Raw genomic sequence first — 17,595 nt, 5'->3', positions numbered from 1 at the left:
GTTATTTGTTTTTGCTCTTTTGCACCCCAGTATCCCTACTTGCACATCATCATCTGCACATCTATCACTCCAGTGTTAATGCTAAATTGTAAATAAATGGCCACTATGGCCTATTTATTGCCTTACCTCCCTAATCTTACTACATTTTCACACAGATTTTTCTATTGAGTTATATTGTACGTTTGTTTATCCCATGTGTAACTCTGTGTTGTTATTTTTGTTGCACTGCTTTGCTTTATCTTGGCCAGGTCGTAGTTGTAAATGAGAACTTGTTCTCAACTGGCCTATCTGGTTAAATAAAGGTGAAATATATATATCTTTTTTAAATTTTAAGTATCTGACAGGGAATTCGGTTGGGAACAGAACAGATAACAAGATGTGCTCGATATTCATTGTCAACACTCAAGATATAAAATTCAAAAGGCACTCGCACATCTGAGCGGTCTTTGTTGCAGGTGCATGGTAATAGTTGAATAAGATGAGAAAAAAAGAAGAAACCCGCACACTGCTCTTGCTAGTATCAATGCTCTTTATTAAGCTTTACGTATCGGCCTCAAGGCCTTCGTCACTGCTTTTTCAAGACCCCTAAGCTCTTTGATGCCCCCCAGGGGCCCCCTGGTTGAGAATCACAGACCTATTAATAACCAGCAAATGCAAAAATAAAATTTCCCAATGAGAATCATTCATTGCATATATTTATATTTGACTGTGTATATGTGTGTATATATATATATACTGAATATATACACAGTCAATTATTCAGACCGTAATTATATGGGTATAACAAAGCTGCCCGTCCTGCTAAGTCGCTCAAAAACTGAACTCGGAAATGGCAGACCTACCTTGTTTTGGTAACAATATTGTGGGAGGAAACCCGCCTGTCTGAGACTACTAAAAAAACTCCTCATAAAGTACCCATAGTACGTATAGGACTACCCCACCCATTCTCTCAAGTTTGAACTTGATCTAAAAGGCATGCAATGTTTTTTCTTTTGAAACGACGTTGAGAAATAAAGTGGGAACTTTTGGAATACATGCAGCTCATTGGTAGTGATCTTACATGATGCGTTAATTCCGCCGTGACATTTTGTTATCCAGGTTTAACCGTTGATGACTTGTTGTACTATGTGACATATTTGAGATGAATGAGAGTGTGGACAACATTCTTGAAATTGATTTTTTGTCCGAGATAAAATTGGAGGGCGACACGGAGATAAAGATGGAAATGGAAGTTGGTGAGTCAACGTGGATTTCATTATCTTTTGCAACGGGAGAGGATTAATTGCAAGGCAAAAGGGTGGGATAATGTAGCCTTCCTCTGTAACCTATCGTTTCCGCCTATCACGAACCAACCTTTTATTTTATTTGCTTAAATTCTATTTTGTTGTGTCCCTTATATATTTTCTCCTTTGTTATTTCAAACTTTAAAAAGTATGCAATAACAGTATTGACTTTTGGCACCAACATTGCCCTCTGTAATGAGAGGGTTCTGCTTAGCTGAGGAACGCTCAACTCAGTTATCTTTTTTATCTGCCGCTATCTATCTGCCTCAATATACCCTACACTAAATGTTATCATACACTTCATTATCATCAGTAAAATTGTAGTAAATTAGCTTGGACTCAAACTGTTTCTGTTATTGTCAGTCCAAGGTCACTCATGCACAGGCACACCTTCGATGCTCTCAGTGTTTACCATGAAGGGTGCTCCATACAACTTCATACAATGCAGCGAATTTGGGGTGTGACCGGGACTCGTACCTGAATATCTGTGGTGCTCAGACTAACATTACACCAATCAGTCAGAATCATCTGACGAGGTCGCTAGTTCTTGTACTAAGGTCGCTGGAATACATAAATATTCCTTTATCACACTGGTGGACATAGCATAGGCTAACAACCACACTGATTCACAGATGCAATATTTCAGTCATAACCTATGGCTGGATGCACAGCTTGCCCCTACTATTATTGGCCCAATGTTCGGCACCCACTTTCCCACACAGTCAAATATCCTTCGATCGTCGGGATCTTCGGGCAGTTTGTTAATAACTAGATCATTACTTTAGAGTTATTTTAGAGTTTATTTCCAAAATGCCATATCCACCAATTTGTCACATTTGTGTTAAAAAATAAAATAATCAGAAATCATTGCTTATGGGTGGGTACCTTCATGGGTGTGTAAAATATTACTGTTTTTTATTCATACATTTTGGATGTGTATGTTAAACACTATATATATATTAAAACAACAATGCAATGACAATACCAATGGCTGCTCCCATCAGTGGGTGCTCTGGTCAGTGGGTGCGCTCGCCCCCACCTGCCGCAAGAGGCCTGAAGGGCGAAGCCACTTCCCTGGCCCAAAGGGATTTTCCAGGAGGGCATGGAAGCAAGCACACCGATAACCACCAGGACCAGTACAGACACCACTCACAGCATTAAACCAAAATACAAAACATAAATGACTAAACACAAAACATACAATAATCACATCCCCACCCTCACCCCTGATTGGAGAACCTCAAACCTTTGTACTGTGCATGTGTGTATGTATTTATTTCCACACTCATTAATTCAAACCTTTAGACAGCCACAGATCAACCCAGCTTTCCCAGTAAATCATAATTCTACCATTTCCTCTTGCTACATCTCTCCATTCTCCCATGGTGTCTCACTAGGGACTTGAAACTCCCCATCTACAACATTTCTGCTGAAATTGACCCCAAAATAAACATTATACCCAACAGCACAATGATATTTCCTATTGACTGACTGTGGTCCTTCAAATCCCCCCAAAATGCAGTTTGTAGGTCAAACCGTGCCCTGATATTATGACATAACATACCATTCCTGGACTCCAAAAACAAGCCACCGATGGACAGTACCAAAAGAGATACTCTTTGATTCTGTTTCCACATGGCAGATTCTGCACAGGGCTGACTGTTTAATGCCCAATATACAGAGCATTCTTTTTGTGGCGAGAAATTCCTATAATAGCTTAAATGGAAAATAATGGATTGATGCGTCAGTTGCAGTGGTGTAAAGTACTTAAGTAAAAAATACTACTCACTTAGTTTTTTGGGGTATCTGTACTTTACTAAACTATTTATATTTTTTGACAACTTTTACTTTTACTTCACTACATTCCTAAAGAAAACAATTTACTTTTTACTCCATACATTTTCCCTGACACCCAAAAGTACTCGTTACATTTTGAATGCTTAGCGGGACAAAAAAAAAGGGTCCAATTCACGAGCTTATCAAGAGAACATCCCTACTGCCTCTGATCTGGCTGACTCACTAAACACACATGCTTTGTTAGTAAATCATGTCTGAATGTTGGAGTGTGCCCCTGGCTTTCCAAAAAAATGGGTCTTCTGGTTTGCTTAATAAAAATAATTTGAAATGATTTGTACTTTTACTTTTGATGCTTAAGTATATTTTAGCAAATACATTTGATACTTAAGTATATTTAAAACCGAATACTTTTAGACTTTTACTCAAGTAGTATTTTACTGGGTGACATTCACATTTACTTGAGTCATGATCTATTAGTGTATCTTTACTTTTACTCATGTATGAAAATTGGGTACTTTTTCCACCACTGGTGAATTGTTGTTTTGTATATCAGTTCATAAACCTGATGCCATGGTATTGGGATATCGAAAATATTTTCCCAACTAGCTTGAATTGTATGCATCATAGTGTTCCACCCTCTTGACTGTAAGTGGAACTGATACATTTTACTATTTATATTGGTCGTTTTAAGCCATTTATTATTTTTAAACTAATTCATTATTTTCTCTTTTAAGTAATTGCCCCTTCTAGCGTTGTACGAGATCTTCAGTTTCTTGGCAATTTCTCGCATGGAATAGCCTTAATTTCTTAGAACAAGAATGGACTGACAAGTTTCAGAAGAAAGTTCTTTGTTTCTGGTCATTTTGAGCTTGTAACCGAACCCACAAATGCTGATGCTCCAGATACTCAACTAGTCTAAAGAAGGACAGTTTTATTGCTTCTTTAATCAGACAACAATTTTCAGCTGTGCTAACATAATTGCAAAAGGGTTTTCTAATGATCAATTAGCCTTTTATAATGATAAACTTGGATTAGCTAACACAACGTGCCATTGGAACACAGGAGTGATGGTTGCTGATAATGGGCCTCTGTACCCCTATGTTTCCAGCTACAATAGTAATTTACAACATTAACAATGTCTACACTGTATTTCTGATCAATATGATGTTATTTTAACGGACCAAAAAATTAGCTTTTCTTTAAAAAACAAGGACATTTCTAAGTGACCCCAAGCTTGTTAATGGTAGTGTATATTTGCTTTACATTGTTTTCAAACTGATATGTGACACGTATTAATGCCAAAATAACATGCAAAACTGGCAATGAATGATGGGTCACCACTGAACTTATCTAATGGGAAACAGTATGGTGGGGGAACCGTAGGTCTATCTAATATGGAACAGTATAGGGAACAGTATCTGACAGGGAATTTGGTTGGGAACAAAACAGATAACAAGGGGTCACATTTTAAGAGTAAAATATGTGCCCTATATTTATTGTCAACACTCAAAATATGAAATTCCACAATATGGATGTCAAACAATCCTTCAATTAAATATGAGATATTTTGGCGGTACTGTTATGTTCAATTTGTTCGCTTTGTCCCTGCCTTTTCAGGACCCTAAAGCTCTTTGAGGACACTCACGGGCCCACTGGTTAATAATAACCAGCAAATGCAAAATAACATTTCCCAATCAGAATCATTCACTTCATATGGAATTCGGAAAACGACAACTACACTACGGGCCTAACGAATGCTATTCAGACAGTTTGTGGTCATAACAAAGCTGGCAACTCGCTCAAAGGCTGGTGAGAGGGAACCGGTACATCTAGAGAGACTACTCAAAAACCCTCCTCCTAAAGTGCAAATAGTCCGTATAGGACTACCCCAGCCATTCTTTGAAATTAGAATTTGTTCTGAAAAGCATACAGCGTTTTTTTTATTTTGAAACAATGTTGACAAATACAGTGGGAATTTTTAAACAAATGTAGCTCATTGGCAGTCATCTACATGATGCGTTATTCCCGCGGTAAGATTTTCCAGACAACCCTCCACTTTTAACCATTGATGACTTGTGATATGTGACAGATTTATTAAAATGAGTGAGGACGGGTACAACAACATTTTTAAATTTATTATCTGTCTGAAACAGAATTGGAGGGCGACACGGAGATAGAGATGGGAATGATAGAGGACTACGGTAAATTCACGTGGATTCCATTATCTTTCGCCATACGATATATTTTATCGCAAAAGAAAAGGGCAGAAGAATGTAGCCTTCCTTATGCACAGGCACACCTTCGATGGTCTCAGTGTTTACCATGAAGGATGCCCCATCCCATTTCTGACACAAGTGCAGCGAATTTTGGGATATCTGTGGTTGTCAGGCTAAGGCCTTAGCCATTACAGTGACTTACTTGACTAAGTCGCTAGTTGTTGTACTAAGGTCTCTGGAATATATAAGTATTCCTTGATCACACTGGAGGACATAGCAATAGGTAGGCATAGGCCTAACAACTGCACTGATTACATTCACAGATGCCAGATTTCAGTCATAGCCTATGGCTGACTGCACAGCTTTCCCCTACCCCAGTCTAAATTCAAAAAACGAACCTATTATTGGCCCAATGTGGACTCCCACTCTCCTACAATGTATCAATTCTCTGGGATCAGGCAGGTTTTCATTAATATAGATAATTACTTGATAATAATTGTAGTTTCAGGTTATATATATGTAATGAGGGAAGGGCCTGAAGAACATCCACATCCATTTAGTGTGTTTTATACTCTCTCCATTTAACAAAGTACTTTGAAAGTGCTTCCAACAAGTGCTGGTGCTTCATCAGTCTGTCTTTCTACCATGAGCTAGTAAACACAGGCTTTCACCTGGTCTAGCATCAGTACAAGCAGGCTCAGTGTAGCAGGTCTGTTCCTAGGGAAGCACTCTACAGGGGGGAAAGGGTTGCCTGTATAAATCACATAGCTAGATGGTTTTGCTGAAGGTAAATATTGTATTGTATCTCATATGTTCACAGTCAAACTTGGAGAAATACATGACACATGGCATGCAGTATGCAAGTATCTAAGTATTTCTGGTAACTTCAAAGGATCTGCATGCCAAAACATTGGAAGATTTTAAAATAATGTTTTCAGCACAGTTTTATTAGCACAGTTGCTATCAACTTGTCGAATGGAGGTACTTGCCTAAGAGACTTAAACAAACTATTCCACCATGGAGTATCTGAGTTTGAACATCTACAGTCTTTCCCAGGGCGTCACTAAGGGTAATGTTTTCCAAACACCATCTGATTCCAGTTACATTAGGTTCCCATAGTACTTCCTACCATGGGATGTTTGGAAGTTTTCCCGATGGAATGGCATCTGTTGTGTAACGTATGAATGTAGTACCAGGCACAATAAAATGTCACATTTAACTGAATAAACACAATTTAATGTGGGTTGTTGAATGAGCTTTACTTTGGTATTATATTCCCCTCTGAAATAAAGATGTGAGTACTTTGCACTGGTGCATATGCTCAGTAAATCGGATAATGCATAATAATCTGCTGGGCCTTGTCAGAGTCTTACAAAAGATGGTGGTTAAGAAGAGTCACATCTCCATCAAGATCTTGTCATGCATGTCTCTCATGTCTTTAATACATGTTTTTTTGGGGGGTGGGGGGGAGCAGTCTATTCTCAGGAGTTTTTGCCAACCTATGAGACTATACCTGAAGGGGCATCAGTGCCCAAAGTGGAGAAGGTGAGTCTCAACCCTTTAAATTATATAACATTTCTGCATTATGAAAATGATTAGTACTCATAGCTTTGATGGTAGTTGTAGTATTAGTTTGAGCTGCCAATGAATAACTTTACAATTAATACCATATTTGTATAACATGGCTTGTTCTTGCATGTATTTCACCAAGAGGGATGTGGATTGATTCACTTTTGTATTTTCATATGCAGGAAATGCATGAATCAATGTGCCAAATATCTGTAATTACAAGAGAGGTCTATGTTTGATGCCAATTCAAATGTGGACTGTTATTATTCATGGAACAAAAAAGGGTGTGTCACTTTTTGCCGTTGTAGACTCTTCCCTTCCTCTCCCATCTACGTCTGGTGTCAGTTGAGAAAGACGTTGTCTAGTAGGGTCTCGTACAAGCACAGTGAGGCTGTCTGTCAGTCCCTTTCTCGTTAAAGGACATGTATGAAATCATGGAAGAAGAAGAGTTTGAGTTTGAGGCTGTGGAGCTACCAGATATCACTGTGGAGCTACCAGATATCGCCTGTTGTTTTTGCCCACAGGCTGAGTTCAACGGCAAATCTGACTCTCTGTTCTTCAATGATGGGGTTAGACGGATCGACTTTGTCTTAGTCTATGAAGATGAGGACATGAAGGAGATTGACAAGAATAGAACGTTCCAGAAACGTAAAGTAAGTGCATTTCTGGTGGTGAGTCTAAGTGTCCTTATTCACTTTCAACATGGTCAGCAGGTTTCTGTCTGACAGAAGTTAAAAACAGTATTCCTACTGTGCTGTGAAAAAGCATGTTTGAAATTAAATGCAATTTCACAATGTAAGCATAGTTTTGAGGAATATGTGACTCTAAATGTGATTTCTTATAGCTTAAGAGGAGTACTGTATTATCTATGAAACAAGTTACTGAAGCTGCATTCCATCAAGGATGTTAACTTGTAGGAATCAGTGTTATGTTCCGTCATAGAAGCTTGTGTTGTATTATGTCAGGACCTAAGGCATTCACACAACGCTTTCTCATTGCACACCCGGAATATTGACTCTGAATATTTGTACAGGGAGTTTTTCTTTGCTTCAGTCACTGTGTGTCAGATCTAAGGTATCCCTATGATTAATATGAGGTCATTTACATATATATATATACTGTATTTACAATTCTTTACAAGTATTGTGACATATGTAGTAGCAATGTATTTTGATTGACCAATGAGCTTTTATTTATTTGACGTGGTTTTATCAGAAGGCGTCTTGTATCGTACACACAATTCCCATATAGATGTAGTCAGTTTCCTACATGGTTGAAATCAGTCAATGCATTGCTATCCATCGAGGGGAAAACAGTCAATGTAATGTCAATATAATGACACTTTTCATTAATTATTTATTATACACAACCACAGTTAAGATGGGTTAATAGTAATAATGTAATAATGTATTAGATATTACATTTAACATTTGTAAAGCACTTTTCATTACAAGAGTAATAAGAGAAACAGATTGGACCTTATCCAATAGGGAAACCGAAGGGACAGTGTTACAAACACGGGAACCATTGATTTAACATCCTGTATTCTCTTCCCTAGCAACGGAGAGAGTACTTTGAGGCCAGCTTGATGAAAATGGGGATGGAACTAGAGGCTGCCAGATCTGTGAGTGGCCACATAATGCATTCTACAAGGACTGGCGTTATGTATTTACTCTGCTGTTAGCTTGCAGAGTGGGGTTGAGTGTGTCGATCTTCAGGGACGATTGGGTGGAAACAATATTTAGTATCTTACATTCGTTTGGTCTTAAATGGTAGAGAAACACCTAGTGTTTGTTTTTGTTACGTAGTTTTATTATCATACTGCTTATTTAAGTGACCTTGTAGATCTTGTTTTTGGCTGCATTTTAGATGGCAGACACAGTTGTTTTACAAAGTTTTCCTTTTAACAGCCAACTATTTCCTCAGAAAGGGTTGAGATTGAATTGCAGTGGAAAACTATGGCACCAATTCAATTATTTGAGTAGTTGACCAATTATTGGCAAACTTTAGTGGTATTTTATGGAACAGGATCAATGAGTTAACATTGATAAACACAGAGACAACTTCTGATTTTGTAGATAATAAAGCATTACATTAGATTAATGTGATGTTTTAGTACTTGTTTTATGTGGAGGATGTAATTTAGGATCATGGCAATATCTTCTTAATTTCCCTTTAGGGGATTACTTAAGTTGTAATATATTTAGTTGAAATGAAAAGGGCTGCCTTATCTTGTTGTTTTATCTTCATCATTTCGACAAGGTGGTGGATGAGAAGCTGTTGTTCGTCAAGGTGCACATGCCCTGGGACGTGCTGTGTACCTACGCCGAGGTTCTCCACATCAAGCTGCCCATTCAGCCCAATGACCTGTGCACCACTTCCTCGCCCTTCAACTTCCTCAGTTGTATCACCAAACACTTCTACCCCAGCGAGGACCTCATAGCGAAGGAGACGGAGTACTTCACCGCCCCATTCGAGAAGGACAGACTGGAGTACTTCTACGTGAAGGACCGGGACCTCTTCTTCACGCCGTCCATGAGGAGTAGAATGGCAAGTGCACTGCTTTCTTTACCTCATCATGGGACATAAACCCAAAAGTCAACCAATAAGAGGTTAAAGAGGCAGCAGCGCACTAGATTTTGATAGAGATGAAAAATAAATCACTAAAAAGCAGTCACCTCATTGACTTTCTTTCGGTAGATTAAGCATCTCAGGTTTCTGATGCTGCTAAATGGTATTGGAAGATATTTGGTCGGTAGACCACTTAGATTGGTTATTCAGCCCATGCACTACAAAAATATCAATGTACCTATACTTAAAACACAGTGTTAACGCTCTTTTCTTAACACTTCAATGATAACAGAATGGTTGGTCTTCCTCCTCAGGCCTACTACATCCTCAGCCGAGCCCCCTATGAGGTGCGAGGGAACATCAAGAAGTTTGGTGTCACCAAGCTGCTCGATGGGGGGGTGTACAAGGCTGCTTATCCCCTGCATGATGTGAGTGGCGGTGAAGAGCGGGGTGGCACTAGTATCTGACAACATAGTACATTAAACACCAATCAATCTGTGAAAAGACTGAGCAGTGTTTTTATGGATTTTTTAGTTTTGTTTTCTGTGAACTTACTTTAGTGCAGATTCAACGTCAGGTCGAAGGAAGATGAGTGCCCCAATGAGAGATACCTCCTGTATAACGAGTGGGCTCACCCTAAAAGTTTCTATAAGATGCAGCCACTTGATCTCATAAGGTTCATACTTTAATCTACTTTCGCAAAAATGCACATTGCATGCACATCACTGCTTTAGTTTAAGAAGGTGTTGAAAATTATTCTTCCGAACAGAATTTGCTTGGAGGCCTAATCATTGTAATTATAGCAAATAAGGGAGGGAAATAATATTTTCTTTCATTTTCTCACAGAAAGTATTATGGGGAGAAGATTGGCATTTACTTTGCTTGGCTGGGCTTCTATACAGCCATGCTCGCCCTCGCTGCTATTGTTGGACTTGACTGTTTCATTTATGGGTACACGACTCAAGAAACAAGCACCTGGAGGTAAGTTTAAAACTCAAAGAAAGTACTTCAGAAACCCACAACACCATATAAATATATTACAAGTTGCTAAATCTAGTGTATATCAGATTAAGATCAATTAGTGCAGGACAGGACACAAGGTTAGGTAGAGTAAATATAAGTTGCTTGATGTTCCTTCCATGCTGTTCCCTGACACGCTAACAGTGTGAAAACCCAATGATTAACAACTTTGTTGCATTTTGTTGTTGAGTTTTTGGTGAAGTTTAACCCATCTGCTCTGTTCATTTATTGGACAGCAAAGAGGTGTGCGACCCTTTGATTGGAGGAAATATTGTGATGTGTCCGCAGTGTGATAAGGAGTGCACATACTGGAGGCTGAACAGCACCTGTGAATCTTCTAAAGTAAGTATTGCATACATTAGGGTTCACTAATTCCGGTCCATGGCTGTACAGGTTTTTTATCATTCACTCACATGGTCAATTCAGAGTGATTATGATTATGAAAGTGACTTATATGGATAGTGAGTCCCTTAAACTTCTATTTGCCAATGCTTTTTATATCAGACCGTTTTCTTAGACTCTGGCCCGTGAGACATGCTACAAGTCATATTAAACCTTTTTGAACAGGGTTTGTTTTCGTATATATTTACAAAGAGTCATGGATGGAGAGAAAAATTATGTGAAAAGCGAAGTATTTCATGAGACCTTGCCTTCCTCAGAAACTGTGCATATTTGATAACTATGGGACGCTGGTGTTTGCTGTCTTTATGGCCATTTGGGGTGAGTCATTTAATTCATTAAACTTACCAAATGTTCAAATGTAGAGGTTTCATAAACTGCATTATTTTATCGATATTAGAGTTTTCCTCAGCACATGCTACAGTCTAGGACCAGGCAAGTAAAATAAAGCTTTACACTCTTGTTCCCATCCTGGTTCTAGTGACCGTGTTTCTGGAGTTCTGGAAGCGCTACCAGGCAGAACTGGAGTATGAGTGGGACACTGTGGAGTTCCTGGAGCAGGAGGAGCAACCTCGTCCCGAGTATGAGGCCAAGTGTAACCACGAGAGAATCAACCCTGTCACACGGGTAAGGAAGATGTGTTTGTCACACAGTCCCTATGGTGATTCCATAGCGTCAGACTCAGGAGGCTAGAAGAACACTCCACAACCGATGATAGTAATGTTATATACTTGTTTTAAAAGGACAATATTACCTGTATCATTACTTCATTGTAAAACATGTTATTCTTCATTTAGGCAAAAGAGAAAGTACCTTATACAGCCTGTGGACGGTGTATAAGAGTGTCTTTAGGAATTGGGACTGTCTTATTCTGGGTAAAAACTTTTGGATTTCTCTACTGTTATCTTGTTCTGAATAGGCCAATTCATATGCACTCCAACAGCAAAACATGTTTTATATAACCCTAACCTTTGATTCAGGTCTGACCCCTCCAATTCTTGTGTTTGTGCTTGTGTTCAGATTGTGTTGATCCTAGCATCAGTGGTGGCCATCATCGTATACCGACTGGCAGTGTTCTTCTCATTTTCGACAAGACTCCAGTCTGACCTAAAGGAGCTCGAACCGTTTAAGGAGTATGTGACCGCCCAAATGGCCACCTCCGTCACTGCTTCTATCATCAGCTTCGTAGTAATCATGGTGCTCAACATCCTGTATGAGAGGGTTGCCATCTGGATCACTGACTTTGGTGAGACGCCCCAATGTCAAACAATGTCAAACAGGAAATATGTTGTTTGCTATAGAGAACTATGGTGTTTCTCAAACTACTTTCAGACAAGGGCTAATATTCACTCAAACATGCCGTAGCAAGGTTTATGCAGTGCCCCAAACATTCTGCAATTATACCATGGTATGAGTAAATATTGCACGCCAATAGGTCTGAAGTAATCCAAATATATGTATGCCAACAGATTTATACAGAAATTAGCACCACCACAATAGCCATTAGCTGATGTCCTTATCCAGAGTCACTTGCAGAATATGGACACAGCAAAAGCTTGATTTAAGCCTGATGTTTTTTTGATGAGACTGAGAAGATACCTTACTCCATTTTAAAGAGCTTCCAAGGACCAAGACGGATTATGAGAACAGTCTGACTCTGAAGATGTTCCTGTTCCAGTTTGTCAACTACTACTCCTCCTGCTTCTACATTGCCTTTGCCAAAGGGAAAGTGGTTGGTTACCCTGGACAACCTGTTTACCTGCTGGGCAAGTACAGGAATGAGGAGGTACGTACGCCTATCAGTTGACTGAAAGATCAGTTGATTGAAGGCTCAGTTGATTGGAGCTTGGTGCTTGGTACAGAATATGTGATAACACAGTATGACAGTGTTTTGCTTTTCCACTTCGCTTGTGTTCTAACTTCGTTGCCAAATTATTAGCTGCTGCATTCTGTGGCCTTTGTGTTTGACTAAAAGAGACCTTCATATTTAAAATGAATGAACCTGGAAATCTTCCACTAAATACAAGTTGTTTGAATGGAGGTGCTTAATCATGTAATACTACAGGATGGCCGACATTGGTTGATGCATTCTTTGTGTCTTTGTGTCTATCCTTACCAGTGTGATCCAGGAGGATGCCTGATTGAGTTGACAACCCAGCTCACTGTCATCATGGGCGGTAAAGCCATCTGGAATAACATTCAGGAGGTGTTGCTGCCGTAAGTTTTTGGTTCAATGGAAGAACAAAATGGCCAACCACATCAGCTCTCTAGGAGCCCAGCAACCGTAAAGTTTCCCAGTTACATTGGATCGGGATTGGTTCAATGGTTTATTCCATCCCAACTCAAAATGGAACACCCCCTTATATTCAAGTGTATCTGTATTCAGACATCATTATCATCTGATTCAGAGAGCAATCATAAAGGCGTCTTTTTGTAGGCATTAACGGAGACTAACTCCACCATGGCTTATTGGCCAAAGCCTGTGGGGAAATGAATGTTTTTTTGTTGGGTTTCTGGATAAATGCCAAAAACACAGGCTTAGGAGATCTTATACGTTTTGTTCTATGAGATCATCTTCATCAGCTAACATCGCTTTTTGTGATTTTTAAAGCATTTATGTAATCAAAACAAAAACATAAAGCACATAACGGCTTCATAATTCATTAAGGTCATGTTAACTGACTGATATTATCTCATTGGACAAAACATATAATATCTCCTAATCCTATTTCAACCTCAGACCTTATTTTCAGCGTTTATCCCAAAACCCCATTCTTTCCCTATTCATTTTCCCCATAGTAAATGCTAATTTATGCAAATTTTTGTTTTTTAGGATTTTCCCCTTTGAAAATGCTAACTCATTTCCATTTTTTAGGACTACAAGCTGGCGAGGTCTATTACCTTGTTATAAGCATCATGATTCTGCGATTGACATGTTTCTCACCATCAGGTGGATGAAGAATTTGATATTCCGCTACTGCACACGTGTGGGGTCTGAAAAGGTGATTCCTCGCTGGGAGCAGGACTATCAGCTGCAGCCCATTGGGAAGCTGGGCCTCTTCTATGAATACCTGGAGATGGGTAAGATATAAAGAATGAGGCAAACTCTCTCCCTCTCTCCCACCCTAGCCCCTATCCCCTGGCACCTCTGTAGATCTGAGAGGATTGGATAGGTGTGGACACAATATGGTGGTAGCTATATGCGTATGCTTGGGAAGTTTTTTAAGCTGATCCTGCTATTTCTTTGGACTCTGTCCAGAACTCACCTATCCCCAAGGCACTTACTTAATCTAGAAGGGTTGGATGGACATAAGCTATATGATGCAAATCCCCCCTAGCTACTATCATAGTATCAGATTCCCCCCTAGCTAGCCTATCAGCTACTAACTATCATAGGCTAGCTAGAGGGGAACCTGATACTATCAGCCACTATCACAGTATCAGGTTGCCCCTAGCTAGCCTATCAGCTACTATCACAGTATCAGGTTGCCCCATAGCTAGCCTATCAGCTACTATTATAGTATCAGGTTCCCCCCTAGCTAGCCTATCAGCTACTATCATAGTATCAGGTTCCCCCCTGGCTAGCCTCTGAGCTACTAACTATCATAGTATCAGGTTCCCCCCTAGCTAGCCTATCAGCTACTATCATAGTATCAGGTTCCCCCCTAGCTAGCCTATCAGCTACTATCATAGTATCAGGTTCCCAGATCAATTGATGTAAAGGCTTTTTTTCTGCAGTGATCAAACTTGGCTTTGTGTCTGCGTGGCTTTTTCCTACAGTGATCCAGTTTGGTTTTGTGACTCTGTTTGTGGCCTCCTTCCCCCTGGCTCCTGTCCTGGCTCTGGTCAATAACCTCTTTGAGATCCGGGTGGACGCCTGGAAGATCGTCACCCAGTTCCGCCGCATGGTTCCAGAGAAGGCCCAAGACATCGGGGCGTGGCAACCCATTCTCCAAGGTGTCGCCATCTTGGCTGTGGCATCAAATGTGAGTGATGGCTCCTCCATTGGATTATGAAGTATTATGAAACATATATATATTTTTTAAGATGATGTATTTATCTTGGTTTATTCTCCATTGCATAATCCCATCACTGGATGTCAGTCATATGATTTGACTGTTACCATGCTGATGTAGTGACATTCTTAGATAGATTATAATTAATCTATTATGATGAGCACCAGTTTAAAGTGCACTGTCTCCTCCACTTCCCTGTCTCTCTGCCAGGCCATGATCATTGCCTTCACATCAGACATGATCCCACGATTGGTTTACTACTGGTCTTTCTCTGTGTATCCCTATGGAGACCATTCCAGTCACACCATGCAGGGCTACATCAACAACACCCTCTCTGTGTTCGACATCCAGGACTTCTCCAACAAGAGCCGGCCTTTGCAAACACCTTACTGGTTCAATAACAGCACCACCTGCAGGTAATGTGAATGTATATGAGATGGGTTTCAATGAAATCATGTTAGACATTGAAATAGTTCATGCAGTCTCTCTGTCATACTTTAGATATCGAGATTTCAGATACCCACCAGGACACCACAGACAATATGAATACAGTATCTACTACTGGCATGTGATAGCTGCCAAGATGGCTTTCATAATAGTTGTAGAGGTGAGTAGAAATTTCTCTGAAACGTTGTTTTGACCTGATTTTTCTTTCTACAGTGTAGTCTAATGCCAGATGGACATTTTCTAGCCTTTCAAGAAATCCTAATAATGTTTTCCCTCCTTCCGACCCTTATACCCTTGTCCCCTCAGCACATTGTATACCTGACCAAGTTCGTTCTGTCCTACGTGATCCCGGACGTGCCTTACACAGTGAGGGAACAGATCAAACGAGAGAAGTACTTAAGCCAGGTCATCCTTCACGAGACCAACCTCAAACTGGTGACCAAACGCTTAAAGCCTGTCGGTGATAAAATACTTAAACACAATGAGGACAAGGAGGAGGAGATTATGGACCTTTACTTTTAATCTCTGAAGCTTTGTCAGAGAAGAGAGAGTCCTGCCTTTGTCAGGACCTACAATATTTACAAGTATTGTTGAGCAGCTAAATATGTATTCAATACATGTTTTAATAACTTTAATTAATATGAATTAATATTATTAGTAGCTTAATAGCTTGGTGGGGACTATGACTAACCAAACCAGCCATGAAGCTCAGCTCTGTTGCTCAGATCTCTGGATCTATTGCATATTTAACACTTTTATGTCACTGATTGTTACATGTACACTGTTACATTTAATGTGTCTTGTATTGTTACAATGATGACATTTTTTGGAGGTCTTAACTTAGACACTTCTGGGAGGAACACAACAGTGCCTGGGTGTTACATACAGCACATGTATACACTGTTACATTTAATGTGTCTTGTAATGTTAACATTCGGATTCAATGCCATATGGAAGACAATGAATGACAACAATACTTTTCTTCTTTAAACAAAGCATACAGATTTTTATACAATTTGTGGCCTAGTACTATCCAAACATTTCTAATACTCAAGGTGTGCTGGATTTAGTCAGGAATAATTCCAAAAGCTCAAATTGCATGAACCAGGCAAGCCATCAAGTATGGAAGCTCGTTCCCGCCACCCAGGAAAAAATATCTGACTACGAGTTATGAGATATTAAGGTATAATTATGAGATAGAATGTCTGGATCATGGACATTGAATAGTTCTGCATGTCGACCCCTTTTAAAGGGGCAATCTGGGATTCACACAATAACAAAGCTTCTCCCACCACAGCTGAGGAATGGGGCAGGAGAAATGTAACCAATCTCAAATACATAGATACAAGGACTCACATTTGGATGCAGGACTGACCATCCATCAGATACAAATTATATTTTTAACCATGTTTTGAAGCAATACTGTGTTGTTTACAATTACATTGTTTACGCACAATAGGGTAAACCAATCTTACATTTTGGGTTCTGATTGGGTAACTCATTTCTAAGTTACAGTATTGAATAATCAGTGGCTTTACACTGAGTGTACAAAACATATTTCCATGACCAGGTGAATCCAGGTGAAAGCTATGATTCTTTATTTATCTTCCACTTCAATCAGTGTAGATGAAGGGGAAGAGACAGGTTAAAGAAAGATTTTTATTGAGTCATGGATTCTGTATGTATGCCATTCAGAGGGTGAATGGGCAAGACAAAGATTTAAGTGCCTTTGAATGGGGTATGGTAGTAGGTGCCAGGTGCATTGGTTTGAGTGTCAAGAACTTCAACACTACAAGGTTTTTCACGCTCAACAGTTTCCCGTGTGTATCAAGAATGGTGCATCATCCAAAGGACATCCAGCCAACTTGACACAACTGTGGAAAGCATTGAAGTCAACATGGGCCAGCATCCCTGTGGAACGCTTTCGACACCTTGTAGAGTCCATGACCCAACAAATTGAGGCTGTTCTGAGGGCAAAAGGGAGTGCTACTCAATATTAGGAAGGTGTTCCTAATGTTTTGTACATATTAATTAAATCTGATGTCAACCAGATGTCATCAAACAGGCACCAACTCACATCAACAAAACTTTTCAATACATTAATATTGAACAATATCACCACAATCTCTCTTTCTCTTACACACACACAATGTGTGATAACCTTATGCATATCCTAGTCTATCTTAAGTTGAGGGCCTGATGCAAAGTGTACATTGGATTTATATGATACAGATCGCCTGAATGTATCTCACAATAATGACTTACTATCATATAATT

At 39.5% G+C, this 17,595-nt stretch overlaps 1 protein-coding gene across 2 annotated transcripts; it reads left to right on the top strand.

Annotated features, from left to right (window-relative positions):
• Nucleotides 1-831: 831 nt before the first annotated feature.
• Nucleotides 832-16,333, top strand: LOC110490519 (anoctamin-6). 2 transcript variants are annotated; one of them, XM_021563943.3, is made up of 20 exons: nt 832-1,235; nt 6,771-6,841; nt 7,390-7,518; nt 8,424-8,489; nt 9,128-9,415; nt 9,751-9,864; nt 9,997-10,112; nt 10,283-10,417; nt 10,693-10,798; nt 11,116-11,176; nt 11,337-11,482; nt 11,653-11,730; nt 11,876-12,101; nt 12,472-12,641; nt 12,975-13,072; nt 13,806-13,936; nt 14,636-14,841; nt 15,082-15,287; nt 15,373-15,478; nt 15,625-16,333. In XM_021563943.3, exons 1-20 carry the CDS (start codon nt 1,142-1,144, stop codon nt 15,838-15,840), a joined length of 2,763 nt encoding a protein of 920 aa, XP_021419618.3. In that variant the 5' UTR covers nt 832-1,141; the 3' UTR covers nt 15,841-16,333. The 2 variants fall into 2 exon arrangements, with proteins under 2 accessions (XP_021419618.3, XP_090056942.1); XM_090200816.1 differs by having other exon boundaries at nt 891-1,235; nt 10,745-10,798.
• The last annotated feature ends 1,262 nt before the right edge of the window (nt 16,334-17,595 follow it).

Source organism: Oncorhynchus mykiss, chromosome 15 (assembly GCF_057628025.1).
Source record: "Oncorhynchus mykiss isolate SJ-2025 chromosome 15, ASM5762802v1, whole genome shotgun sequence".
Classification (NCBI taxonomy): Eukaryota; Metazoa; Chordata; class Actinopteri; order Salmoniformes; family Salmonidae; genus Oncorhynchus; species Oncorhynchus mykiss.
This window is presented reverse-complemented; position numbering and strand designations above follow the sequence as displayed.

Bases quoted from the DNA above. Each gene is read 5' to 3' on its own strand.
- LOC110490519 (XM_021563943.3), top strand. From the start codon at position 1,142: ATGAATGAGAGTGTGGACAACATTCTTGAAATTGATTTTTTGTCCGAG. The intron at 9,416-9,750 runs GCAAGTGCACTG...CTTCCTCCTCAG, and splicing joins CGTCCATGAGGAGTAGAATG to GCCTACTACATCCTCAGCCG. The intron at 14,842-15,081 runs GTGAGTGATGGC...TCTCTCTGCCAG, and splicing joins TCTTGGCTGTGGCATCAAAT to GCCATGATCATTGCCTTCAC.